Below are 27,388 nucleotides of genomic sequence, written 5' to 3'. Positions count from 1 at the left end.
AATTACGTCAAATTTTCGCCCACATACCGTTTTCACATTGTAATGGATATAACAATGTAACATTCACATGGAATGCGTCGCTATATAGACTGTAGTTATAAGTTACCACAATTCAGACAATGCATATTAAAATGATAGAATGCAACCTAAAAGCAGAGTGCTTTCCTGTCGTTTCAAGTAATGTGTGCAAAACTTTAGGAAAGGTATTCATAGTAATTAGCATATTCAAAGGAAATGGTTTGTTATTTTAACGCTTTATCACGGCAAAATTATGAATTAATATTTCACATTATTTATAGATATGAACAGCTCATGTTCGTAATGTGGCTGAGAGGTGTATAATGCATAGTGTTTAAAGGGTATGGGCTTGGTTATGCATGTGTGTACTTAGACTTGCAATTTTTCATGGAAATGTTTGCATAATTTTCTGGTTAAGTCTTCACAAATATTATTCGAGCGGTGGTGGGTTAGTTTGTTTTTTTTTGTTCTGTGTACAGCTATAGCTTGCCGAGTGTATACTGGGAAGCGAAAATTTTACATAAATGCATCGTTCTACCGCACATTAATGTTTTTGCATTTGAATTTGAAATTATCTTGGCTGGAGATTTTGGATTATGATTCTGTTTTAAGGAAAAACGCAACATGGAAAAATAAAAAATTTATTTTTTCTGTTCAATGTGATCTTATAGCTTAGAATGTAACATTACAATCGAGTCATTATACAGATGTTAGATAACAAAATACAAAGGTAAATAAAATCATAGCGCAAATGATATATGCTCACTTTCAATCTTCTTAAAGAGTAAATAAAAAAAAAACCGACACACATACGAAAATCAAACGCCGTTCAAATTAGCACCAAACTATTTTCACGTAATTGTTTCGATTTGCTTGGTTCTGCCGATATTTTTCGCTTCTGCAATGGTGTCTGGAAGATTTGTGTTGAAAGTTTCCGGAAGGAATAGCACCAACGATCCGGATAGCATCGAAATGCCACCGAACAGTATTACTGGAAGTGACGGCATCAGACGAGCCTGTAAGATGAATCAACGTTCGGTAATCGTTTCATGCTTTTGCCTACAGAGTGGAAATGAGTTCTCGGCAAATTTTTCGAAATTAAAAAAAAATTATTAAAATTTCGAGAATTGAGGAACTTGATTGAATTTTTGAGAATTCCATGAAATTTTTCTTGGGTTGATCATGAGAGTTATTCGGCTATGGGCAACATTAGGAATTGGATTGAATTTTTAGAAATTTGCTGGATTTTTAGGTATTCGATTGTATGTTTCGGATTTTGATGGAATTTTGAGGGAATTTTGAGGGAAGTTGATGGAAATTTTAGGGAAGTTGTTGGACATTTTGTGGAAGTTGTTGGACATTATAGTGAATTTGTTGGAAATTTTAAGGAAGTTGTTGGACATTTTGTGGAAGTTGTTGGTCATTTTAGACATTTCATGGAATATTTGGGAATTTGTTGAATGTTTAAGAAGTTGAGGAATTTTTAGGAATTAGGTGAATATTTAGGAATTTGATGGATTTTTAGGAATTCGATTGAGTTTTTAAGAATTCCATGCAATTTTTGGACTTTGATGGAATTTTTGAAAAGTTGATGAATTTTTATGCAGGAGTGATTCTTTTGAAAAACAGCCTAGAAATCGGACGCATTTTCTATTGGAATTTTTTATATATACCTAGAAAGGACTTCGACCCTAGAAGCTAAAACCACTTTCAAAAAAATTCTTCCAAGCTTGTGTGGCTGGTAAAAGGTGAGCAAAAATCGAAAAATTGCAATTTTCTTACAAAAATTTCTCCAGTTACACAAGCCGTACAGGGTCCCTATTCGGCTCAATAGTACATGTGATTACCTTTCTAATGACATCCCACACGACCCTGTACGGCTCGTGTAACTGGAGAAATTTTTGTAAGAAAATTGCAATTTTTCGGTTTTTGCTCACCTTTTACCAGGCACACAACCTTGGAAGAATTTTTTTGAAAGTGGTTTTAGCTTCTAGGGTCGAAGTCCTTTCTAGGAAAATATAAAAAATTCCAATAGAAAATGCGTCCGATTTTGGTAGACTGCTTTTCAAAAGAATCCCTCGCTGAGAAATGATAAGTTGGTACGCCTGTGGCGAGATAGATGGAACCGATGGAACATGTGAATGACAGTTGGCTCTTATGGGAAAAGTTCTCCCATAGTAGCCAACTGTCATTCACATGTTCCTTCTATCTCACCACAGGCGTACCAACTTATCATTTCTACAATTTTTAGGATTTTGATTGAATTTTTAGGAATTCCATTGAATTTTTGGTGAGTGGATGGAGTTTTTAGGAATTTGATTGAATTTTTAGGAATTCTATGGAGTATTTTGAATTCTGATGCAATTTTACGGAATTTCGCCGTAAGTTGATGGAAATCTTAGGAATTTTTTAGAATATAAAGGAAGTTTAGGCCCTGCTCCCGAGTAAAATGAAGCTTCAAAGAAAGCCTTTGAATCCTTCGAAGACACTGAGAAATTAAACAATGAAATCGTCTCCTTTCCATCTATTTTGTTGCGTCTACACTAGAGATGAACGGGTTGATATTTTTTCAAAACCCACCCGAACCCGACCCGTTATGTATTTCTGAAACACAACCGATTAATCAGGCTCGTCTCTAGTCCGCTCATCTCTAGAGCACTCATTCAACCATTAAATGTGATAAAAAATTTAAACAAGAATCACTTACCAACAATGGTGTCTGTGGTGCCGTCATCGAACCAATGTATCCACAGGCTGCACATATACCCATTAATCCTTGCCTTAGATTTGTCGGAAACAATTCTGTGGTGTAAACATATGTCACGCTGAACGAAATAGATATGGCACACTTGCTAATGAAGAACATGAAAATCCTCAGGAATATTGCTTCAGCCGGAATGAATTCGTACGCAAAACAGAATATTCCTGCCAAAATCATCGTACTGGACAATGTGATCTTTCGACCGGCTCGATCCTTTTTTGGGGCGAACAATGAACAAAATTAATTGAAAATTAGTTGCACAGGACAAGCGGACATACCATCAAAAAGTACGAAATGATACATGCTGGTACTTCGGAGACGCTGATCCAAATGAAATTAGCAAATTTGTTGCCACCCAACGCCACAGACTGTACACTTAGTCCGTAGTAAACGAATCCCATTGTAAACCTTGAATGGCCGAACCGGAAAGAAAAATTGAGTTTTATGAATGTGAATCGTGTGACTAACGAAAATAATTGCTGAATTACCAACAAAAGCAGCAATTAGCAAGTCGTAGGAACAGCCGTTTGGATCTGATGGGAAAGTTAATTTGAGTAAAACCAGGAAATTATCGAGATGCTGAATCTAGTTTACCTGACACTCAGCACAGACAGAGTCTTCGAATGTGTCGGCAAATTGGTTCCGTTACTTTCCGCGCACTTATTCAACGCATGTACTGTTGAACTCGACAATTCGACTTTATTCACTCTGGCTGCCTTGAACAAGATGTCAACGGCCTCCTTGTTCCGACCTTTGCTCAGCAGCCATCGAAAACTTTCCGGTATCACCCATATATAGGAAACTGTGACCAGTGCCAGCGAGTACAAAATTCGCAGTAAAATTCTAAAATTCATTGCATACATTGCAGCAACGCCCAAAAATATTTGTCCAAATGAAAATATCATCGAAATGACGGCTCCGCCGAGCACTCTCTTATTCTTGCCGACCAGTTCCATGCCAAGTATGAATACGGACATATATGAACCGGACGTTAGAAGAGCTGTGGCGAATTCCAGCGACGCAAACATCCAGTAATTCCATGAAAATGAAATTAAAATTCCTAACGTTCCTGTTAGTGAAAATGCACAGATCAGCATAGTTCTCCTTCCGAATCTGTTGGTATGATATGTCTGCGTGTATTTTAATGTCATCATGAACAAAATTTATAATGGCATTTACCGGTCTGAAAGCATTCCCGAAATTGGTAGCATAATTAGCTCGGCTGTGTTTTTAACCGTTCCAATTAATGTCAATTTCCATTCGTTCTCTCGACATGTCAGGTTGAACTGAAACAAATAGATATTTGCATCACTTGGGGCGAAACCACGAAATTACAGTATACAGTACACATACTGTGATTGAGTGGTTTCAATCTTGTGATGCACAAAATTTCACACTCGTCATACCATGAAATACACAAACAACAAAACCAAATACAAAGCATTTCTATCACATTGTTACACATCGTTCAAAGTTAAACCGTATAAAAACGAAACCGAAAATACAAAGCCGAACGAGTTGATCGTTCGATGTACATCACACTACTCGTTGATACGGAGAGTAAGCTCCGCCTTCGTATCAAATTTCTCTCTTTGACGAATAACATAAAGAAACTCCACCATTAAGCAAAACATCGTCTGAAACCCTAGGCCTGTTTGCAAGGTCTGCTAAGAGAGAACTAAAAAAGTGTGGTTTCCGATAACTTTTGACGCGTGATATTCAGTGCTTTCATGGTTTGGCGAGTGTAAAAATAATTCTCTCGGCATACGATCCACATACATACTACGATTGAGTGGTATTCCTTCTGTGATGAACAGAACTTAACACGCATTATGATACGAAAGACACAAAACAGAAACAGCTAAGAGAGTTAGAGTATCAACTCCGCCTTGTCAAGTCGGACACATGCAAAAGGTCGTTTTCACTCCTTGGACTGTCTGCAAGTAAATAAGGCTTGATATCCACTTAACGAAAAAATTGAATTTTTTCAATTTTTGCTTTGTCTTTTTTGCTCTCTCACGGAGTACTTTGAGTGGAAACCACAAGTAGCTACTATTAAACATCGTTTGTTTGCTCTCATGCCGATGCTTCAAAATAATTTTCGGCACGTGATTTCGAGTGTTTTCGTATCATAAAGCGTGTGAAAGAATTTTTTTGTCGATAATTTGCTATATATGTGGGATATCATATTGTTTCATTAATTGCTACGGCTCACCTCGTTCAATATTGTCACTTCATTGGTTTTGTATACAAATTCGTCACATTTTATTCGTTTTGTGTTGTCAAATCCATCGCCTGAACACTGGCGGATGGAACTATTGCTATACATATTTGTTGAATATCGCATACATTTTTCTGGTTCATTGTGTTGAAATGGAACAACATTTTCGAGCCAGATGGGTGTGTACTCTGTCACATTTTTATCACATTCCGGAATTTTACATCTGGAAAAATAATTGTAAAAAAATTTATTAAATCATTTGAGAATTGAACATTCGGATGTGGTGTATGATGAACGAACATTGTGAGAAAATTCGCTGTTCCTTTCAGGGCGTCACGTACCAAAAAAGTCACCCTTCATCTCAAAAATTCTCGACATCACGATAATGTCTTGTGAAAAAGGCTGAGTGAACGATGGAACGTGAAAGAATTTTATTAACAAGTCCAGTATCGACCACTGCCCCCTTTATACTATGCAATTTCGAGACTCAGTTATCATCTTCGTTCTTTGAAGTTTGGAGGGGTGTAGATTAAACTGGATTGATTTTAAGATTTTAATTCTCATCCAAAAAGCATATAGTATACCACAACCGCCCAAGTCATTTTTAATTTTTTTTTGCGTTTTAATAGGGTATGGCAAAACGTACCCTAAAAACTACAAAGGTTAAAGGCATCATCTTTGTTTTCATAGCTGAATATGGTTGTTTTGTGGAGTTTTACCCTGAGAAGTACAACCGCGCCATATTCAGCTAAAGAAAATTCGCTGACAATTGGTGAAAACGTCGACAAGATCCATGCTCTATTGTAAAGCGCGAACAGTTTTTGAAACATTTTTTACTTGGAAGCTAGGGATTTTTGTAACATTTATATCGCTCCCATCTCCGCGTTTGATGGGTACGATGATCTTGGTCATAAAATGTCAAAGTGACACTTAAAACTTGAAAAATCGATCCACCCTATTGGGTATAAGCGACTGAGCTCGGTACAAATTACGCAAATCTCAACAGTGTTTCAGGAAAAGGTAGCAAATCTATTCTTTGCCGCAAATGCAACAGAAGGAAATAAAGCTTTCAGTTCTACACTCATAAACGCATTTCGTAAATAGATGTTTTATCTCGTTAATATAAGCGGCAGAAGAAATGCAAAGCATGGTCAGCCGAGCCTTAGGTGCTGGGTTCAGTCTTTGGATCTAGATCCACCTCATTAATCCGATCCTATCGCTGAAACTTCATTAAACCAATCTGAGCCTCTCAACCAATGAAATCTTTTAGTTACACAGACGGTAATTTATAGAGTTGGAAATTCCCACTTAAATCCGCTAATGATTCACGTCAGATGATTCACGCATTATGCGCGAGAAAAAAAAATTCATGACTCACGGCTTGAGAATGACTGAAACAAGGTGTATGACGAAAGAAATTGGTAAATACGGATTATTACAACAAGGAAATCAAAAGCAAATATCAAATTACGCTAATTGGATAGCAAATCAATACAAACATTACCTAAGACAAGACATCCTCTGGCAATATTATCGTTTCTTTTTTGTCCGTTGAACGCAATTTCTTTTCATTTTATCGATGGCCCAAAGTTAAGTCTTTTTATTTATATTCCGCTAATTAATTGTGTACACTTCAAATCATTGACATCAATAATTTCAATTTTTGTAATATTGTCTTAGTGGAACAAACATTTAGTCTAGCATTTAGCAACGTTAATGATTTCATTCATTTTACCAATGTTTCATTTTTTTCAAACGACAAGCGTATCGCAACCCAATTATAAAATCTGTTACTTCATTTGTGTAGAGTCTAAAACGCTTGATACAATAGCAGATTACGTTGGATGATATGAAAGTAATTCATTACATGACGTAACGATTTTGTGATAAAGACAGATTCCAAGAGCTTCGGTAACTGTCTTTTCGACAACAGTAGAGTTTGTATATACGAGTCGAAGGGGAGTTGTGAGACTACATTTGCCGAAAAGGCAGTAGACCGAAGCAAGTTGATGAAAAATACACGATTGAGTTTGTGAGAATCACAAGGTTGTTTCCAAATTAATAATTTACGTAACAGCATCCAATATATTATGTCCCAAGTGAAAGTTACATATTAAAATGCCGAAAAGCCGGTTTTAAAAATGAATAAATTCTTTAATCCATTCTTGAACTAATTCACCTAGTTCGTATGGTGCAATTTAAGTGAGAATACTTTTCACAGTGGACTTTTGATATAATAAAATCCAGACTATCAATTTGTGACTTCATAATGATTCTATTACTATCAGCATCAGAGCTGTATACCAGCTGCCTTCGCAAAGTCTATCATAATTTCAATAAAAACGCCTCTTCTACATCACAAACAATCGACTTATTCTAATAAAGATGGCTAACTTTGCAACTTTATAAATTGGTCCTATTAATTAAGTTCGGTTGACTGGCAATAACATCAAAACGGTAAAAAAAGTGCATATACTCGTCATTACAACGAGTATACCATACGCAGAACTGCGATGATTTTTTTATTATTATTAAAGATAGTAGCTCGAGCTAGTCGAGCGCGCACAGAGGCCTATTGTGCTTACTATTACTTGTTTCTTACACATGTGGTTTAAGAGTGATATCGCCAAAACTTGAACCAATTTTGGGGAAAATCAATACTTAGGTTCGGCGATCCGGGCGAGCTATAGCGCGTTGGATTCGTCTTTCAATTCTAGACAATACGTATCTTTTCCTTTTTGCTATTAATTGTGTACTTTTGGTGTAAATTGGTAAAATGCAGGCACATGTCATAGGGTAGGGAAAACACTTTTTTAGTATTAACTCGAGGTAGACGATTTTTTAAAAGTTGAAATGTTGTGCGAATGTGCGCCTCTAAAAGACCTATCATTAGAGTATAGGCACGAGTCGGTGCCACTGTACGTTCGGGAGTAAACAATGAAAGTATGGTCGATTTTCGCACAGTACTGCTGGCCTGCAACAGAACATTTCCGTGAAACCGACTATGGGGTGTTGTAGCTGGACACACTCACTATCATCCCACGTAAACTAAACCTCAGAAAAATTGTGTTGCATTCCAGGAAGTTGCACGAAGTAAAAAGCTGCCCAAACTTAACCAATTTTTTCATAGTTTCGAGTTCAACGAACGGCGTTAAAGTCTGATTGTGATCAAAAATTGTCCTTAAGTTATGCTATTTGCATTTAGTGATCATATCATGAGTCTATGAACGAACAATGCCATTAATCTTTGTCTACACTCAGCTAGAGTGGCTTTTTTCCGTATGTCTAAAAATTTCAATTTTAAACCGCCTCAAAATATGGTATTAATTAGCTGATTCCAAAAATATGTTTTTTCTAATTTTTGGAATCATTTTAGTGATCTGGAAAAATCGTCAAAGTTTGTATGTAAAAAAAATTTTCCCATATATTTCCATACAAACTTTGACGATTTTTCCGGATCACTAAAATGATTCCAAAAATTAGAAAAAACATATTTTTGGAATCAGCTAATTAATACCATATTTTGAGGCGGTTTAAAATTGAAATTTTCAGACATACTGAAAAAAACCACTCACATTAATATAGACAAAGATTAATGGCATTGTTCGTTCCTGGACTCATGATATGATCACTAAATGCAAATAACATAACTTTAGGATAATTTTTGATCACAATCAGACTTTAACGCCGTTCGTTGAACTCGAAACTATGAAAAAATTGGTTAAGTTTGGGCAACTCTTTACTTCGTGCAACTTCCTGGAATGCAACACAATTTTTCTGAGGTTTAGTTTACGTGGGATGATAGTGAGTGTGTCCAGCTACAACACCCCATAGTCGGTTTCACGGAAACGTTCTGTTGCAGGCCAGCAGTACTGTGCGAAAATCGACCATACTTTCATTGTTTACTCCCGAACGTACAGTGGCACCGACTCGTGCCTATACTCTAATGATAGGTCTTTCAGAGGCGCACATTCGCACAACATTTCAACTTTTAAAAAATCGTCTACCTCGAGTTAATACTAAAAAAGTGTTTTCCCTACCCTATGACATGTGCCTGCATTTTACCAATTTACACCAAAAGTACACAATTAATAAAAAAAAGGAAAAGATACGTATTGTCTAGAATTGAAAGACGAATCCAACGCGCTATAGCTCGCCCGGATCGCCGAACCCTTGTTTTCAAATTGGTTCAAGTTTTGGCGATATCACTCTTAAGTGAATCTGTCTGTACTAGCTTTGTAGTTCAGGATGTTTTGTGGCTCCAAATGTATAATCAATTTGTGATTGATAAGTTAGCCCCCTAGGAACTTCCGCCTACTTTCGATAAAAGCCGGACAGTTGCAGAGGTAGCGCTCGGCTAAATCTGTGTGGTAGTCACACAATCCTAATCCAAATCCTTGAATTCTAATGCTTTTTCCAATGGTATATATAAGTGTTTGTTGAAGCCATAATGTACAGTCATCACTCCAGTGAATATTTTTAGTCGTTATCTGCTGATATTTATTAGATACTTTGAGTTTTTCTTATATATATTGATACACTGTTTTGCTTGACGACATCCAGGAATATTCTGCCAATATCGTGTGAATGCTTTTTCCCTTATTTTCTTAATTTTTGCTTTAATGGGAGAATCAGGTATACCTGTCACTGGTTCTGGAGAGGGATTACGACAACTGTTACAGAGTCCTGAGGTCATGTGCTACACGATGGCATTTTATTTCACTAAAATCCGTCGAGTAAAAAATTAATTATTTTTCTGTTTGACAATGGTTTTGTTGCAGCGACATCTTTCAGTGAAAGAGTGAATCGTTCTCTATCAGTAGAGTTTTGGTTGAATAGAGAAAATGAACTGACTCCTGGTCCATTAAATGAATTAAGAGCCCCCATTTTGGCTAGTTCGTCCGCACTTTCATTTCCCTCAAAGGAAATCCAAATGATTTCTACTTTTTGTGTTAATGAAAGCTCATTTAGGGCTTCTCATGTGTTTAGAACTAATTTTGAAGTGAACACGAATGCCGAAAGAGCTTTGAGCGATGATAGTATATATTACCACCTTGGTGAAGTAAGTGACACATGATTGCACGAGTTTGAATGTGTGCATGTCTATGAATGTGAATGTTTGTTGAACGAGTCGAAGCGAAACCGGAACGAGAGGAATGACTTTTACACGAGAATATGATGATAATGAAGTTTGTTCAAATAACGCTAGCATTCGGTGCACTTTTAAACAAGAACATTGAATGTATGTCGGTAGATTTTGAATAATCCATTTTGACTGAGTAGAGTAAATGAGAGATTTATTTTATTAAAAGTGGTATGTTCTGTTTCAAGTGTAGTAATGTTGGTTTTTTTCAGCATTAGACCCAAAAGTTTTTCATACGAGTGGAGCGAGTATGAAAAATAGGATCGTGTGCTGAAAACATTTCATTACAACACTTGTATCACATAATGCTTTGTGCCAACCTAAAACTGAAATTTGCAGAAAAAATCATTATTTAAAAAATGTGTAGTCAAACGGCGGTAATGTAATCTACTTGGTATCATAAAAGGCAAACCCAACTAGCCTGGTGCTGATGTGAACTAAGTAATGTTGTTGTTGAAAAAAAAACCTTTTCCATAACTTATTCTGCATCATGAACGGAATATTTATCAATACAAGCTGCCACAATACATTAGTGACCAGACATCTATTGAAAGTTTCTGTAATATTAGAGAGTTTGCGCAAATGATATTATAATTTATAAGAAGACAACTTATAAGTAGGATATTATAGGGAGCCTTCCAGAACTTCTTGAATGAAGATGTGACTTATAATTTCCAACTTATAAGTTGACTTCTAAATTATACGCCATTTGCGCAAAATCCCTATTACTGATGGTGTCATAGTGCGTTAGACATGGCTTTGTGGTTTCATCGGAAATACTCAATATTCAACCATTAGTTAACTAAGCCAGTGTTGCTTAGTGATAATAAACATGGACACGAATACAAAATATTAGCAGTAAAGGGGTTGAGATGTAAATAGTTTGTGAAAATTTTCCAAATGCTTGCAGCATTTTTTCTGTAATTAATAGCACCATTCGGTTGATGAAGAGGAGATTTTTCAATTAAAATTATCGTTGGAATATAAATACGTTACATTCTTTATTTAATTCTGCAATGTGTGAATGAGAATGTTGTGATAATATTCAAGCGGATACTAATTAACAAAAATGTTTAAAGTATTTATTTTTGGTCGTTTATAGATTTTTCATTTTATTCAAGAATATGTTGTTTACGTGCGCAATGTAGCGACGTTCGTGTGTTGAGGTTGAATCATTTTTCTGAAACGCAAAATTTACGTATCGGAAAAAAAAAACTGCAAAATATTATGCTAAAAATGTATTTTAATGAGAGAATAAAAACGAAAATTTCCAGATGCGTCAGAGTGCTTCGCTTCTTTTATTTATTTTGTTGGGAAAAAATGAAACTCTGTAGGAACAAAACCGATTTCACAAAGGAGTATAGCTGAAACTCCAATGTAATTTTTGTAGAATTCTATTACATTTCAATACTATAAAATTTCATGGATATTTTTACCAGATTGAAGTTATTTCAGAAGATGCGGGAATTTACAAAAAAAGAGAATTAAATAAATTTCTCTGGTGACTTTACGATTTCCTTTTTAAAGAAGCGAAGTGGAAACCGACGAAAAAGTTCAATTCAAAAACGTTTGTGAATCGGTTTTAAGTCAATAATTTGCAAAAATGTCAACAAAATTCATAAAAATGCAATTAACATTGCAATGATTGTAATTTTATCGTAGCCTAAATTCAATTCCAATTTTAGATTTCATTTTGTATACTTCTTTGCGAAGATTATAAAATTAATAAAAATTTGAGTTAAATAAAGAATTTAAAACGTGTGACAACAATGACTAAGATAGTTCATATAATCAGAAATATTATAGCTGACAGCCTAAAAATGTTTTACTTTGAGTTACGTACACATATTCGCACCATAACATTAAATTTGAACACTGCCCTACACCGATCAAATTCTGAAATAAGTACATTATGTAGAACACACAATTTTAAACTGTGGCGCTCTTCGCATTTTGCAAAAATTAAAAACAAAACGAACGAACTTTCTTACAGTGCCAACATTGCAAACATAAAAATACAATAAGATTGCAATATGTGTAATGTTACTGTAATAAGATTTTCCCGGAACTATATTATTACAGTCACGCACCTTTGATTTCTAAGGCCAAATTGAATTCCAAAATTATGCGACTTGTGTACTTTGATAGAGCTCGTGAAAGTTCACCAAAGTACACCAATGAACCCAAAAAAAGTTTCGTCCAGGTGTGTGCACTCTCTCACTGAACCCTGTAATCTTGCAATATTATTACGGAATTCGGAGGGTTCAGTGAGTGAACCTAAGGACTTGGACCAAATTTTTTTTGGGTTCAAAAACCTAGTTTCGTGAACTTTCATGAGCTCTTTCAAAGTACGCAAGTCAAAAAATTTAATATCGCTCCATAGCCTTAGAAATCGAATCCGCGTTTTTGTGATGCAATAATATTCGTTTGTTATCTTATTGCGTTACAAACGAATACTATTGCAACTTCTGTAATATTGTTACAGTTTGGTGTAATATTATTGCATGTTTGACATAATGTGCCGTTTATTTTCGGTTGTGGTTCTTTCATTATTTTTGGTTTTCAACAACTTTAATTGTATTGTTGGTTTTCTAATATTGTCCTTTTCTTGGTAATGGTGATTGTAAACTCAATTGAAAGAAGAAAATGCAGATAATTTCTAAAATTTGGAGCGGTTCAAAAATTGGTTGCAGAATCTTTTGATATTACGTTTTTTCAGCGATTAATAAGGTTTGGCTAGATTTGTATTTATTTGTTCGTTATGACTATCACGTATTTTTGCGAAATTTTAATTTTTTGGAAGAATGGTATGAAGACGTCAAAGTCAATGGCTCAATAAGATTACATAACGGAACTGCAATCGGAAACATTGAGCAATTTTATTATTAATGTGTTCCATTACAACATGATTTGTCGCAACAGAAAGTAATTTTTTTGTAGTATCGTTAATATGACAGAGCTAGTAATACAATACGAATGTTCAAGTCTCTTTATTTAAACCTAATCTTCTTTCAAATTCCCGCATCTTCCTAGAAAATATAGCGGAAAGAGTGCAGTACTGAAAAAATTGTCTTCAATGGAGTTGCGGGAATCGACTAAAAAACCACCTTTTAGCCCATTATTTTAATTTTTTTCGTAATTTCTTATAATTGATTCAACTTGAAGTGTACTTGAGAATCTTCAGTTGAGCTGAACGTGAAAGGTAATTTTTTGCACTGACAAATAAGAGTTGAAAATCTTACCTGTACTTTGTCTCCAGTTAATGTACATTATTTGCCACAGCTGTATTTTTTGTATGAGGCTGTGACAGCTATTGTAGATTACCTGGAGACAAAGCTACCTGGTACAGGTAAGAGTTTCAACCTTTTTTGTCAGTGTGTATGTGATGCTACTCTTTCATAAAAAAGAATATGTGTAGTTAGTATTCAAAGACTATTCTTGTACCAGAGCTATATTTGAATGAATTATGTAGACTTTCACTGGCTTAAAAGCTTAACATGCCATTTCCTGAATGCATCACATTAGAATGAATTTATGGATATTTTTGCGCTTTAACTTACAAAAGTATTGAAAATTATGAAAAGGCTATTCACACAGAGTGTGACAGGTCTTTATTTGACTTTTTAAAATTACGTCGTAGTTTCGATTTACCGTTGCTTCCATTTGCACATATCCTGACGAGATGTTTCCCTCATTCATAAAAATCTGAACACTTTGTTGAGACTTTAGTTTATTTTCGACATATATACCATTTTTAGCGCTTTTTTGCAAATATTTTCCTTCACTGATCTCAAATTTCCGCAAATTTTGTTTTATTTCATAGAGCTCACTAGGTTTGGCCTTTCCACTGGACCACTTTTAGCTGAAATTTGTGGAAATTTCGTTCAAATTAATCATTTCTTGTAGAGTTTTATGCAGCGCTACAAAGCAAGTGTTATGAACTCATCGAGATCTTTCCAACAGCTATCACATGTTAAAATCGGTAAAACTTTAGATATGTTTTGAAAGAAATGAAAATCGTCGATTTTAGGAACGAGTGATGCAAATGCCACCAAGGAAATAGGATAAAAGTTGACATGTTCGTGGGGAGAATTGAATTCCTGATATTGTTCCAAGATAGATTATATTGGACTAACGATCCAGCTGCTAATGCTGAACAAATTTTGGCATCTATATCAATATCATTTATGTGTGATTTGATTTCGACTTGTTAACAAAAGCGAATAAAAAGAAAAATGAAACAAAGGAACTCCACTGTGAATCCCCTTTTTCAGAAGTTTTTAAATCTTAAAATACAACAAAAAATCAAATCGTGAAATTAACATTAACAAGATTTTTTGAAAACAAAAGTCAAAACAAGCTCGACCAAAAAATGTTTATTTTCCAAATATATTTCTGTCTCAATTCGCGACCATATTCAATGACAAACACATTTCTTTCATTTTGATAACAAATCATGAAACAGTACTTTATAAAATCACCTCTAATGCGACAAAATTTTAAAAATAAGTCAATAACAAGAAATAACCAAAAACAAAAACCAGTAAGTACCAAACTGGTTTGCACGAAATTAAAGATTATTTAAACGCCATGAAATCAAAAAAAAAATACAAAATTCAGAATAAATGACCAGTATAATAAAAATCAAAATGAAATTCTGACTCAAATTTAATCAAAAACCGGAATCCGACACATTAGAGGAAGACACACGCGAATCCATTCACAAGCCGTTGATTAAAAATGGCGATACGTAGGTTTCTTTTATTTTCGTCTGAAGCGTACAGTAAGACATTCAACTATAGCTCTGGTCAACGCACTTCAAGCAAAAATGTTTTGAGTGACAACTGTCAAAAAGAATACTATTTTGTATGAAAATTTTTACAAAATTTATTTTACAATGTCAAATTTTGTTTGAGTTTAAAGTACCACTCAGGCTTAAAGTGCGTTGCTCTGGTACAACGATAGCGATTAAAAGAGAAACACGACGGAAAAAAGAGAAGCTTAACTAAATTTATAACTTACTAGGTCCCACCTTTTGGGCGGGTCAGGTCCCTTGACTGACACTTTTCTAAATGTATTTTTGACTATTCATGAAAACTTGTCACATTTAATACATAATATATTTACTATATTAATGACTCCACGCAAATGACAGTAAAATTTGAAAAAAAAAATCTTGGAAACCATCGAGGGTAAGGTGGAATTATTTTTGACCACTTTTTGAGCTCTCAATTTTCTTAAAAATTTTCAACTTTCAAGATTTTCAATCAACCTCAAATCATAAATAAAATATGACTCGTGTAGATTACGACCCTCGCTTCGCTCTGGCCGTAAACTTCCCACTCGTATGAGCTGTCTATTATTCTGTTTGATTGCCTTTTTGTTACATCAGAGTAGATGCGAAGTTTGTTTTGTGAATGTGAAACGAGGACTTTTTCACAAAATAAAAAAGTGCGATAGATGTTCTTCTCTTACAATTTTGCGTAAAAAAAGGAAGTTCCCGGTACTTAATATACCTTCACATGGTGACATGGTAATAAATGAACTTAATTAGTCTTTGGTTCATCGTTGAAAATAACTAAGTTTACCAATATTTTAGATAAATTGGTACCACTCTATAATGGTAAAGGGATTAAAAATATTTGTAAAAGGAGAAATTTATTGGTACACCGAGAAAAAATATTCCCTCGATTTCCCATTCACAAAACCTTCAATCATGAATAAAATGTCACGACTCGTGTGAATTACGGCCCTCGCTTCGCTCTGGCCGCAAACTTCACACTCGTAAAATTTTTAGAATATTCTCTTCAATTCATTTAATTCCATGAATTTAAAAAAAATCTTCAAAAATTAGTTGAGATAATTCATCTAAAAAATTTAACTTTTTTTTTTATTTCTTTTTAATCAAAGTGTGCTAATTTGATAACAAGCATTTTGCTGGCGTAAGATGTGGTTGTAAAGGGAGTAAAAAACTACCTACTTGATAAATGCCAAACAACTTGATAGTCAACTATCAAATTTGATAGTCAACTATCAAATTTGTCAGTCAACTATCAAATTTGATAGTCAACTATCAAGTTGTTAGTCAACTATCAAATTTGATAGTCAACTATCAAATTTGATAGTCAACTATCAAATTTGATAGTCAACTATCAAGTTGTTAGTCAACTATCAAATTTGATAGTCAACTATCGAATTTGATAGTCAACTATCAAGTTGTTAGTCAACTATCAAATTTGATAGTCAACTATCAAGTTGTTAGGAAGATATGTTTACAAGTTAGAAGATGGGCATCGAATGATGAAATTATTCTTCCTACTAGTTTCATGCACGTCGAAAACAAACTTATACTTAAAACTTAAACTTATACAAACCATACTACCAAACAAAATCAAATTTCATCAAAGTAATCTTTTTTAATCGAGGCTATGATCAACAGTATAAAATCACGTTTTTCTCGGATAGCTTCCAGATCCTTAGTCCTACATAGCCCATCTTTGAACTTAGCCTCGGGATTTTAATTCCACGTATTTAAAAAAAAGAAACATCCAAATTGGTTAAAAATTACTCAAGTTATCGTGCCCTCAACGATTTTTTGTTACCCACATTTAACGTTTTTCATAGCATTTCATACATTTTCAATCACAGCGAACCTTTTTGTTACCCACATTTTTCGGTATTTTCTGGTGTAAGACCCTGACTTTCAGTCAAGGGAATAATTCTCATGTAAAATGGTGTGACTTTCGCTTACTCGTAATAAAATATTTTGAATTTCTGATTCCTTTGAATACTACACATTGTTTTTGATGAAAGAGGACCTCCACATACAAATAAAATGGGAAGAAATAAAAGCGATAAATCTAAAATAAGAATTGATCACTTGAAAATAAAAATGATTGCAGGAAAATAAGAATGTGATCACAACCAGTTTTTCAAATATAACACTACGAAATAAGATTCTATCAACCTAAAATAAGAAGTGATCACAAGTAGTACCTACCACCCGCTAAATCAAATGTGATCACTAAAAATAAAGAATTTGATCACTAAAAGTAAAGAATTTGATCACTAAAAGTCCGAACGAATACACATAAAAAGCGTTTTAACACGCCGAGCGATCCGGCCCATTGCCCCGGAGCGAAGCGGAGGGCCGCAATGCGAGCCGGGCGCCGGAACGGTGTTGGTAACTTAGGAGTTAATTTTTTTTCTCTCGCATCGTCTAATAATTAGTCTGTGTAATTCATTGCACATAAAAAGCGTTTGAACACGCCGAGCGATCCGGCCCATTGCCCCGTAGCGAAGCGGAGGGCCGCAATGCGAGCCGGGCGCCGGAACGGTGTTGGTAACTTAGGTGTTAATTTTTTTTTCTCTTGCATCGTCTAATAATCAAACAGAATAATAGATAGCATATCCTTATTTCTTGCAATCAAATTTTTTATTTTGCACGATCATTTCTTTATTTTTTGTAATCAAATTCGTATAATTGTAGATCATTTCTTATTTCGAGACGATCATATGTTAGTGGTAAAATTGCATATATTTAGTGATCAAATTCTTATTTTTTGGTGATCAAATTCTATTTTTATTGCTATCATAAAAAAATTGTGATCATTTCTCTTTTTCTAGTGATCATTTCCTATTTTCTTGTGATCATTTCTTATTAAATAGCTATCACTTTAATTACATGCCAAATAAAATACCTTTCACGTTCAGCTCGACTGGAGATTCATCAGAACACTTCAAATTGAAGGAATTAAAATAATGGTCGAAAAGATGGTTTTCTTGGTCCATTTCCGCAGCAGAAATGGAGGTTTCACAAATAGATTGAAAGAACTCCCTGAATGTGTAATAATATTCTAACAAAATTGCATTTTTTCATGTAGGATCTTCGAGTCGCGGTGGGGGAAAAACGCTCCTTGGACCATCGCGACCTAAGATAGAAAACTAATGTTCAGTAAAGTTGTAGCGAATTGAAGGCAGAAAATTTCTATTTAAAAATTAATTTTTAATATATGAGTCACAGGCAACTGTTTCGCAGAAACGGGGAAATCAAATCAGAAAAACTTTGGCCCTTACTCTTTTAATTAAGGCATCTGATACAGAAATCGGTGCGTTTTTCGCCTCTTAATAAATCTTTAATGTTACCTCTTCACTAACGTTCCCTATGTACTCAAGTTACTCCTACAATGAAAACTTCGAGGGTTGACTGGAGACGATAATAGTTATTTGTTCTACTAAAGGAGGCGTATTAAAGACATAGTCGTTCTAATAATTTTGTAACTGAATGACTACCGTCACGGATTGACATGGGGGCTCAAATTCAATTTTGAATGAGATTTTCATTAATGTACGCCCTGGACAATAAACCTGTACCTGAACCTTTTGCTCCACAAAAAAAAAATTACGAGATTTTTACGTCATCACCACTCATCTCTAAGCCCTGAAATCAGGCCCTGCTGCGTACCGGTTATGATATCTCAAAGAATTACTATACGAATTAGTAGTCAGTAGTATATGACAACATATACGAACCTAGGTAGATTTGTTGAGACATCCAATCAATCAATCGGCCAATAAATCCATTGGCGATGTAGTTATGTTAAATGATTTAATTGACTCAAAGTAATTTTTATTTGAAAGCCAAAAAAAAAAAACAATTTAATTGTTTACGTAAGACGTTATGCTTATGAATAACCCGAATCAATTGACAACCACTTCTTTCTCTCAATAGCGGTATCAACTCCGATATTAATTCGTATGATGTTTCGCTCCTCATAAAACCGAGACTAAATTACTCAGATTCATCAAATGCATGCTGTTCACAATATTGCTGTTAATCGATACCAATTGGGTAATTCACATATGGTTGAAGACATATTTTGGTTAAATGTATTTTACATTTTAATTTGAATTAATTATTTTTGTCAAACATTTGAAGCCTATATCTGATCCATCTGGATTGCACTGCCCCCATTTTCTATATGAATGCTCATTTGTGCCGTTATAATTTTCGTATTAATCAATAAATTGGTGTACACTAAAACGAACACGGAATTTAAATTTACATTTCAGTAACACATTGTTTTATTGAATCAATTAAAATGTTTATTTGTAGCTAGCAATGGCAGTGGAAAAGTTTCGATGGAACAAGAAAAAAAAAGTTCACAAATTTATAATTTCCGAGAATTTATTGTGACTGCGTCAATCAAAGTACTAACATTCTATTTAAATTTATGCTTATAGTTTGCTGCATTTCATTTCAATCTCGACCAATTTCTTATCGACAAAGAATTCTCTTTACCTCATTCATTTTTGCATGCACGATTGGCAATGAACTAGTGATTACGTGAATGTGATTGAAGCAATCGTAATATTCGTAATGGTCTTGTTAAGCATTAAAATGGTCTTTTATTGAGAAGCGAATGAAAATCGTAAAACAAAGCAAACAAAGTAAGTTGATCGATAGCAGAAAGTTTGAATTTTGATCTGTTTCTTTCTTCTTATCATGTCGCTTTTCTTACAAATCATTTAAAGGTGATATTATCAGACAAAGACCTTAAAAAGGAGAAATGGGCCGCAAGTTCTTATATACTTCCAAAATAGCAGATATTAACGCTTGGAATCGGGTAATTTCCGATGTACAGTCTTCACTGGGTTCATGCTACCCTTTCCCCAAGATATATCAGTTAGGACATATCAGTTAGCAGCGAAGGGTTTTCACAACTGTTTCGATCTGTGACATGATATGAGCATCTTTCGATTCCTTGCATTTAATAATGCTGTTTTAGAAGTGTGTACAAGTACTTGCGTTACGTGTCCCGTTTTAAGGAAACTCTAGAAAATAGATTAGGAGGGGATGATGAAAGACAAATAGAACTTGGAGACATATTTTTGGCCGATACCGTAACCCTTAGATTTAGAGATGCTTCTAGCAGTGCATGATTCTATAAAACAAAGAAATAAGTAGAGTATTTTGACAGCGTCAAAACGAGGTTTGTTTACTAGAGAGATTATTGGTTTAAAATAACGTACCGTATTTGTTTCTGCTTTTGATAGCTCTGAAATCTTCCACTCTTATAATGGATTCAAAAAAAAACTCTGAACTTTCGAAAGCTCTCCAAAGCTCACATCTAATGCGTTACGTTATTTGATTTTAGCACGGCATAATAATAATATTTAAGCTGCAATCGCAGTTCACTGTTTTGGGTCTCCGTTTAGATATTGCGCATGCGCACAGAGAGAATTCTCTCTCTGCGCATGCTCATTGTCTAAACGGAGACCCAAAACGGTGAACTGCGCTGGCACCTTTAAGTGTCCATTCCACTCAACAAAAAGTACTCCGTGAGAGAGCCGTTAGAGAGTGAACTGTCAAATAAACAAAGAAAAAATTCAATTTTGTCTCTCCGGAGTACTTTTTTAGTAAAAGGAAACTAGACATTAGTTGCAAATTAATGTCGAAATAGTCTTTGTGTAACACAAAGTAACTACTGAGCAAAAGGTGGCGTCTGAATTGGCCTGTCCCACCCATAAAAGTGTTTTGCGGCGTTGTAGGCAATAGTAACCAATTATTGCATGAAAGGATGTTGTGAAGAACTTTTTCAAGACGGATGTTTTCCCGTTCCCAACCGTTTCATTTCCTTTTCAACTAATACATTACTTCAGAAAGAACACTCTCATACAAACAACGAAGACATTTAGACGTTCAGTCACTGTCTGTTAAATTCATTTTGTAGACAATGCGTTCAAATAATGTTATCTTGAGATCATTTCGAATGATTCTAACGATGCCATCAGATGAAAATGGCAATTTAACGGTTGTCAGAATTAACCGTATCCCATCCAGGAAATGTGTTTTCGATTTCTAATAGAATTGAACATGATGAAATAAAGGAAATTTGGAAAGCAATTTCTCAAAAGTACAGTCCTCGGTATCAACCATTATTTTTGAACTAGGCCCCATCTTTTGGATGGGTCAGATCCCTTGACTGACTGACTAATTTTCTCAAGAAGATTTTTGTAATCCAAGCAAAAAAAATCACTCTAAAAGTTATATGTACAAGGGTATGCGTCCAGTAGCAAAGTTTAGCTTAGAGATTCTTATTCCCTTTACTTAAATACCACAGATTCTCAATCCACATAAAAAACTGTGTTCATACTTCAAAATGGCTCATACGTATTTTCAGTACTTAAGAGGCATCGATGCTTTGCTGAAAAGTATACATTTGGGTGATTTTTAAATACTGTCTTTTGATGATATCTTTCCGCCAGAATCATTTTTCAAGTATGTACGACTGCAATAACGACCACGAATTGTTAGCTTTCAACATAAAACAGATTAGGTTGTAGCAATACTCTCTCTAGCAACCGAACTCTCAATTCTCTGTGTCAAATTCACACCTTATTTCTTTGTATTTTACAAACACTATTCTACATTTTGACTAACTACGCTGTAATTTACATGTAGAGGCTACTTGATTCTTTTACCACCTTAATAAAAGTAGTTTGTTTGCTAGAGAGGGTATTGGTTGTAGCAGTTTGACCAACCATGAGAAAACTAAGCAGTTTATGAAAATTTCGTTACACTGCTCACTTTTTTTAGAGCTGGTAAAGTTTTTTTTTATAAAAACATGGAAGAATGAGACCATGTTTTGACACCTTTTATTGGTATGCTATAGTACAATGGTAACTTATATGTTAATTTATTACTATTGATGACAATTTTTCCAACTGTCTCTCTGTAAGAGACACCCAGCCGAACGTGTGCGAGTTTTTCCGTTATATTGATTAATACTACAATTTTAGCTAACCACCGATGCATCTTAAGTTTTATTGTCTAACAGACCCTATAAAGGGGCGAATTTCTCGCTTACCTCTTAAATAAAAATGGAACTCGTGTGATTACGGCCCTCGCTTCGCTCTGGCCGCAAAGTTCACACTCGTCCAAACTTTAATTTTTTTCTTATCATCGATACCAAGATATTACACAAAAAAATTTTTTGGAATAAATCCTAGAATATTATTCCAGTATATTCCATTAACGAACTTAACCCAAAAATTTCTTTTTTAGTATTTATAATTTTCTTTTGTGGAAAACCATTAAGAATTACTCAACTTAAACACGATATTATCACGGGACGATACAAAAATTCTTTTGGGAATATCTCTCAGATCCCCCGACCGTTATGTTATAGCCCATCTTTGAACTTATCCTCGGGAATGGAATTCCCCGTCTAGTAAACAAAGTTTTTGAAATCCGTTGAGGAAATTCTTTTGTGAATATCTCTAAGATCACCCGTCCGTTATGACCTATCTTCGAACTCAACCTCAGCAATTTAATTCGCTGTCGATTAAAAAAAACATTTTGGAAATCCATCGAAAACTACTCGAGTTATCGTGGAATCAACCAACAAGACAAAAATTCTTTTGAGAATATCTCTAAGATCACCCGACTGTTATAGTCCATCTTCGAACTTAACCTCAGGAATTCAATTCCCCGTCGATTAAAACAAAGTTTTTGGAAATCCGTTGAGAATTACTTCAGTTATCGTGTTATCAAGAAACAAGACAAAAATTCTTTTGGGAATATCTCTAAGATCAACCGTCCGTTACGACCCATCGTCGAACTTAACCTCATCAATTTAATTCGCTGTCGATTAATAAAAAGTTTTTGGAAATTCATCGAACACTACTCGAGTTATCGTGGAATCAACCGACAAGACAAAATTTCTTTTGGGAATATCTCTTAGATCACTCATCCGTTACGACCCATCTTCGAACTTAACCTGAGGAATTTAGTTCCCCGTGAGATAAAAAAAAGTTTTTGGAAATCCGTTGAAAATTAGTCAAGTTATCGTGTTATCAACGAATCATCAAAGTGTGACAAACATTTTCTGTATTTAAGGTTTTTGGTCATACATTCATGCATTTTCAATCATAGTAGTAAACATTGTGTGACAAACATTTTAGGATGTTTATCATCCATAAGACCCATGACTTTCAGTCAAGGGAATAAAATTAAATATTTTAATTTTTCACCATCATATCGATGCACTTCCGAACAAACAGCACACAAAGAGAATTATTTGTAGTAAATGTAAACTGGCTTGATATAATATGCCACTTGAACGAACTCAGATTATCAAATTAATGTAATGCATCCATCAAAACTATTTTAAGTTTTTACCCCGAGGAAATGTTCATAAAACTGCAACCGCTAGCCACGTTTTACGACACTGCTGATAAGTATTTTTGTGTTATTATAGATAGCAAACCACATTAGACTAAAATTCTCTTACCGTTGCAACGCGTTGTGAGATATTTAATTTCTGGACGAGTACACCTCATTTTGTGCACTATAATTTTATCAGCTAGGTTATCATAGGTTGATAGGTTAATTGCTGTACGACAATTTGAAATGCATACTGAAAACTATGCATTATATTCGATGATCATACAGTTATCTCATCTAATGTTAATCGAGTTATTTTGGACATTTTAATCTAGACTGAAGGAATGTGATTTTCTCCAAAAAGGATATGCTGAAACGTTTGTAGGAGGATACCAGTGAATTTTTGGTGAAAATCAACTCAAACCATCTTTTTACTACGTTGTTTCAACTTAATAAAGGAATATAAAACACCTTTAACAGTTGACCACTAACACAATTGGAATGTAGGTCGATCGCATTGCAGAGAGTCAATTAGAGTTCGATTTCATGAGAATAGTTTCCAAATTTGACCATAGTCGACCTGAAAACCATTTATTTTAGTAGTCAAATCATTACTCTTTTGCACACGTAAAAAATCCTCTTAGCTGTTCTCTCAGTCCTTTCCTTTTGCTTTTCATATGCTATCAAAATGAGAGAAATCAGAGAGGACGGAGAGTAACGTATTATGCGAAAATGGCATTTTTACGCAGTAATGAAAATCAGGAAATTTAAAAGGTTTTCTTGAAAAAAATTTTTTGAATGAAAGCAATGTTGATGAAGCTTTGAAGGACCCCTCAGGATGACACAATCATTTCTCCGATGTCACGAATTTATATAATTATGGTTTTGTTTGGGGGCTAAGTTCGCGTGTGAGGTACTTTTAATGTCATAACTTTTTTTATGTTTGCCGAGTATAAAATTTATTGCATAATATTATGACTTGAGCACTACTTTAATTTCTGTTGTGATTTTATCACAGCTGGGTTGTTAAAAGCTGCCGCTTGATAAGCAACTATTTTAAATCATTAACATTCTCTTCGACCAGGGCACAATTTTCAACTAATTTAATGATAAGAGTCTCAATAGAGTGCTTTATTTGTGGATAAGGTTTACACTGACGAACACCTAAAAGTGCAGTTTTATTCGCTATACTATCGTTTTGAAGAAATGTGAGAAGTAAGAGAAATATGGAAATAAGTGATTGATAACACTGCGGTACTTTTAGATGTTCGTCGGTGTAGCAAAAGACGCTTGCGTAAATTCGACCCAGATTCTTAATGCGGCTCACCTAATCTTGGCTTTACTTTACTTTCCTTTGCGTCACTCAGTCAATATTTCATTTCTAATATCCGACTTGCGAGGTTATGCATTTCCCACAAATTACAGTAACATAAAAGCTTAATGGGAACTGAACGAGGAACGAAATTAGACCAAACTAACATTTACAATTTGATCATGTTACATATAGGCTGACATTTTAAAGTCCTTCGAACATGTACAATTTTGATCATCTGCCAACAGGCCGTCATCAGAATGAATTTCCACTAACGTACAGAGATTGAATTCATAAAATTTGTAATTCGAAATATTTGTTGAACATGTGAAGGGAATTATTCCGAATTGCCACTGACTGTGGAGCTTATCAAAACACATGCAAAATTCAAAGTTGTGAGTCAGTCTAGATTATATTTCAAAGAAAGAAAAATATTCATTAGAGTTTCGAATTTCGTTCGTTATTTGGTTATTTGAATGCTACCGGCGACCTTTGTGAAATTTATACACGCACTCGTTAAGTGCCAGCGCAATGTTAATTAGAGAAAGTATTGAAAAATAATCCTCACTTTTTGGTTGTAGTACAGAATATTCTTTTCGTTAATCGACGGTTGTTAGATCAACCATTCCTGTTAAATCCACTATTTATTACGAATGTATAAGTTAACGTTGAAAATTGCAGTGAAAGTGTAGAGCAGGTATGGTCAAATGTTGGTTCGGAGACAGATAACTGATAAGACCTATCCTTTCTCTGTACGGAAAACATACAGGTTTTGGGAACTCACCCATTTTCGAAGAATTTCGACATAAGTTTTGAGTACGTTCAAGATAAATCGGTCTATAAGGCTACTTCGCCGAATGAAACGCACTCACTAGCCGTGGGGTAAACAACCATTTGACTACGTGAGTGCGAAGAAACAGCATGACATATATTTTGATATATCTCTGTTGCTTCGTACTCACTCAGTCAAATGGTTGTTTACCCCACGGCTAGTGAGTGCGTTCCATTCGGCGAAGTAGCCTATTGGCCATACTTAGTTTCTGACAATGAATGTACATACCAGGTAAAGCCGATTCTTCAAAATCGGTCGATTTATCGTATTCTTTGGTAATGTAAAAATTGTATGAAAATGAGTGCGTTTGAGTCTGTTTTGAAAATCGGTATGTCCTGCACGGTGACATCAGACCATACCTGGTAGTTAACATTCATAGGTTTCTAGTTTCACTGGAAAATTATGCGTTGACTCCACTTACACTTTGTCTGGATAGATTACTCATAATTTCCAAGTTTTACAATATTTGAACATCGTAATCCCTCAACTTAAATTACTGCGTTCCACTTCTTAACAACAGTTATTTTCTCACAATTTCGTTCTTCCGCATGCAAAAAAAAATATTCAAAGTTCAACCACCGTCATCAGGAATTTTTGTGTTAAACCGTAACGTGAAAAACATAATAAACCATTTTACCTGTAGTCCACCTGCGCGGTTGTAAAAATGTAACTCATACACAAACACGAATCCAATATCACTGGCAGGAACGTTAGGAAGTAAATAATTTTTTGAAATTTTCCAAATTCACCCAATTCACTAAGGACACCATCTAAATCAATTCCATAATAATCTTCTGGCTTATCAACATTTTCCACTATTTCAGGCATTTTTTATAAATTTATTTGTTTACAAACTTTAACAAAAATCAAACATCGGAATGTCCCGCAACAAATTGAATTACAGTAGCTCGGAATGAACTTTTTAGTTTAGAAAATGTTCTAATAAACACAATCGTTGCTATGGAGTTTCACGGTCGCGCACTACTGCTGTGGAACGACTATCACAAAGAGCCACATTCAAATAAACTTAATAGACCTCAGATAAGAACAACAAAAAGTTCTTGTTTAACGCTACGCTTTGGTAGTACGACAAAGGTTGCATCAATTACAGCAGAACTTTACCGACGTTACATTGTAGAAATTCAAACAAACATTGGCTTGCCAGACCACACTACAGAGCCATATGTTCGTTTGTTTCTTTTCGCTTGAAACTTTTCCATCGATTTTTGTCGATGAGAGTATTCGACTCGGCTCTCTGTTGTTACGAATTTGATTCAAGACGAATTTGATTCAAGACGTGTGAATCGAAAATCTTTATAAAAATTTGAACGATTCTTCGAGTTCATTCACTTGAATTTATCAATGAAGTACATTATATCCACCTCATATGTGCAGATGTATATTTTGTCCTAATATCAAATTGTGCATGTTGTTGAACGTTATGAGCAAATGATACATGCAGGTACTCAGTACTACATACAGAAACATTACCTGCAATACATGCAAACAAATCGGTGCTCTCGTCAATGTCTACATGACGTTTACTTCATCCTCTACATGAACGACAAATTTACCTCGGACATATTTCAGACTCAGTGTCCCCCTGTTGGTTTCACACACTCTTTATGCACAAAACAAAGATGAGTAGTTCGTTGCCAAGAGAGCTATTTCGGATTTTACTGATTTTTTTTTTTTCAAAAATAGAATAAACAAGAAAGCATGAATGAGAGCCAATTTTTAATTTTTGTGTTATGAAAACAGTGTACACACAAAACTGCATTGTGCGTACATCGTGAATTAGTTACACATTATAAATATCTGCAGTTCGTTGAATTTATTTTGATAAACAAGCAATGTTCTCTTGTTTGAAGCAGATGATTCTCCTTTATTCAAGGGTACATATACTATGCCGTAAAACAGGAATAAAGAAAAT

General features: G+C 34.6%; 1 protein-coding gene across 2 annotated transcripts; it reads right to left on the bottom strand.

Moving 5' to 3' along the window:
* Positions 1-643: 643 nt before the first annotated feature.
* LOC119071061 (organic cation transporter protein-like) lies at positions 644-26,627 on the bottom strand. 2 transcript variants are annotated; one of them, XM_037175705.1, is made up of 8 exons: positions 26,093-26,627; positions 4,995-5,223; positions 3,959-4,065; positions 3,374-3,892; positions 3,268-3,312; positions 3,058-3,187; positions 2,726-2,992; positions 644-1,034 (listed from the first exon to the last, which is right to left on the bottom strand). In XM_037175705.1, exons 1-8 carry the CDS (start codon positions 26,281-26,283, stop codon positions 870-872), a joined length of 1,653 nt encoding a protein of 550 aa, XP_037031600.1. In that variant the 5' UTR covers positions 26,284-26,627; the 3' UTR covers positions 644-869. The 2 variants fall into 2 exon arrangements, with proteins under 2 accessions (XP_037031600.1, XP_037031592.1); XM_037175697.1 differs by having other exon boundaries at positions 669-1,034; positions 3,268-3,318; positions 3,380-3,892; positions 26,093-26,626.
* Between the last annotated feature and the right edge of the window lie 761 nt (positions 26,628-27,388).

The sequence above is a fragment of the Bradysia coprophila genome, chromosome II, assembly GCF_014529535.1.
Source record: "Bradysia coprophila strain Holo2 chromosome II, BU_Bcop_v1, whole genome shotgun sequence".
Taxonomy (NCBI): domain Eukaryota; kingdom Metazoa; phylum Arthropoda; class Insecta; order Diptera; family Sciaridae; genus Bradysia; species Bradysia coprophila.
The sequence above is the reverse complement of the archived record's forward strand: the minus strand, read 5'-3'. Positions and strand labels throughout refer to the sequence as shown.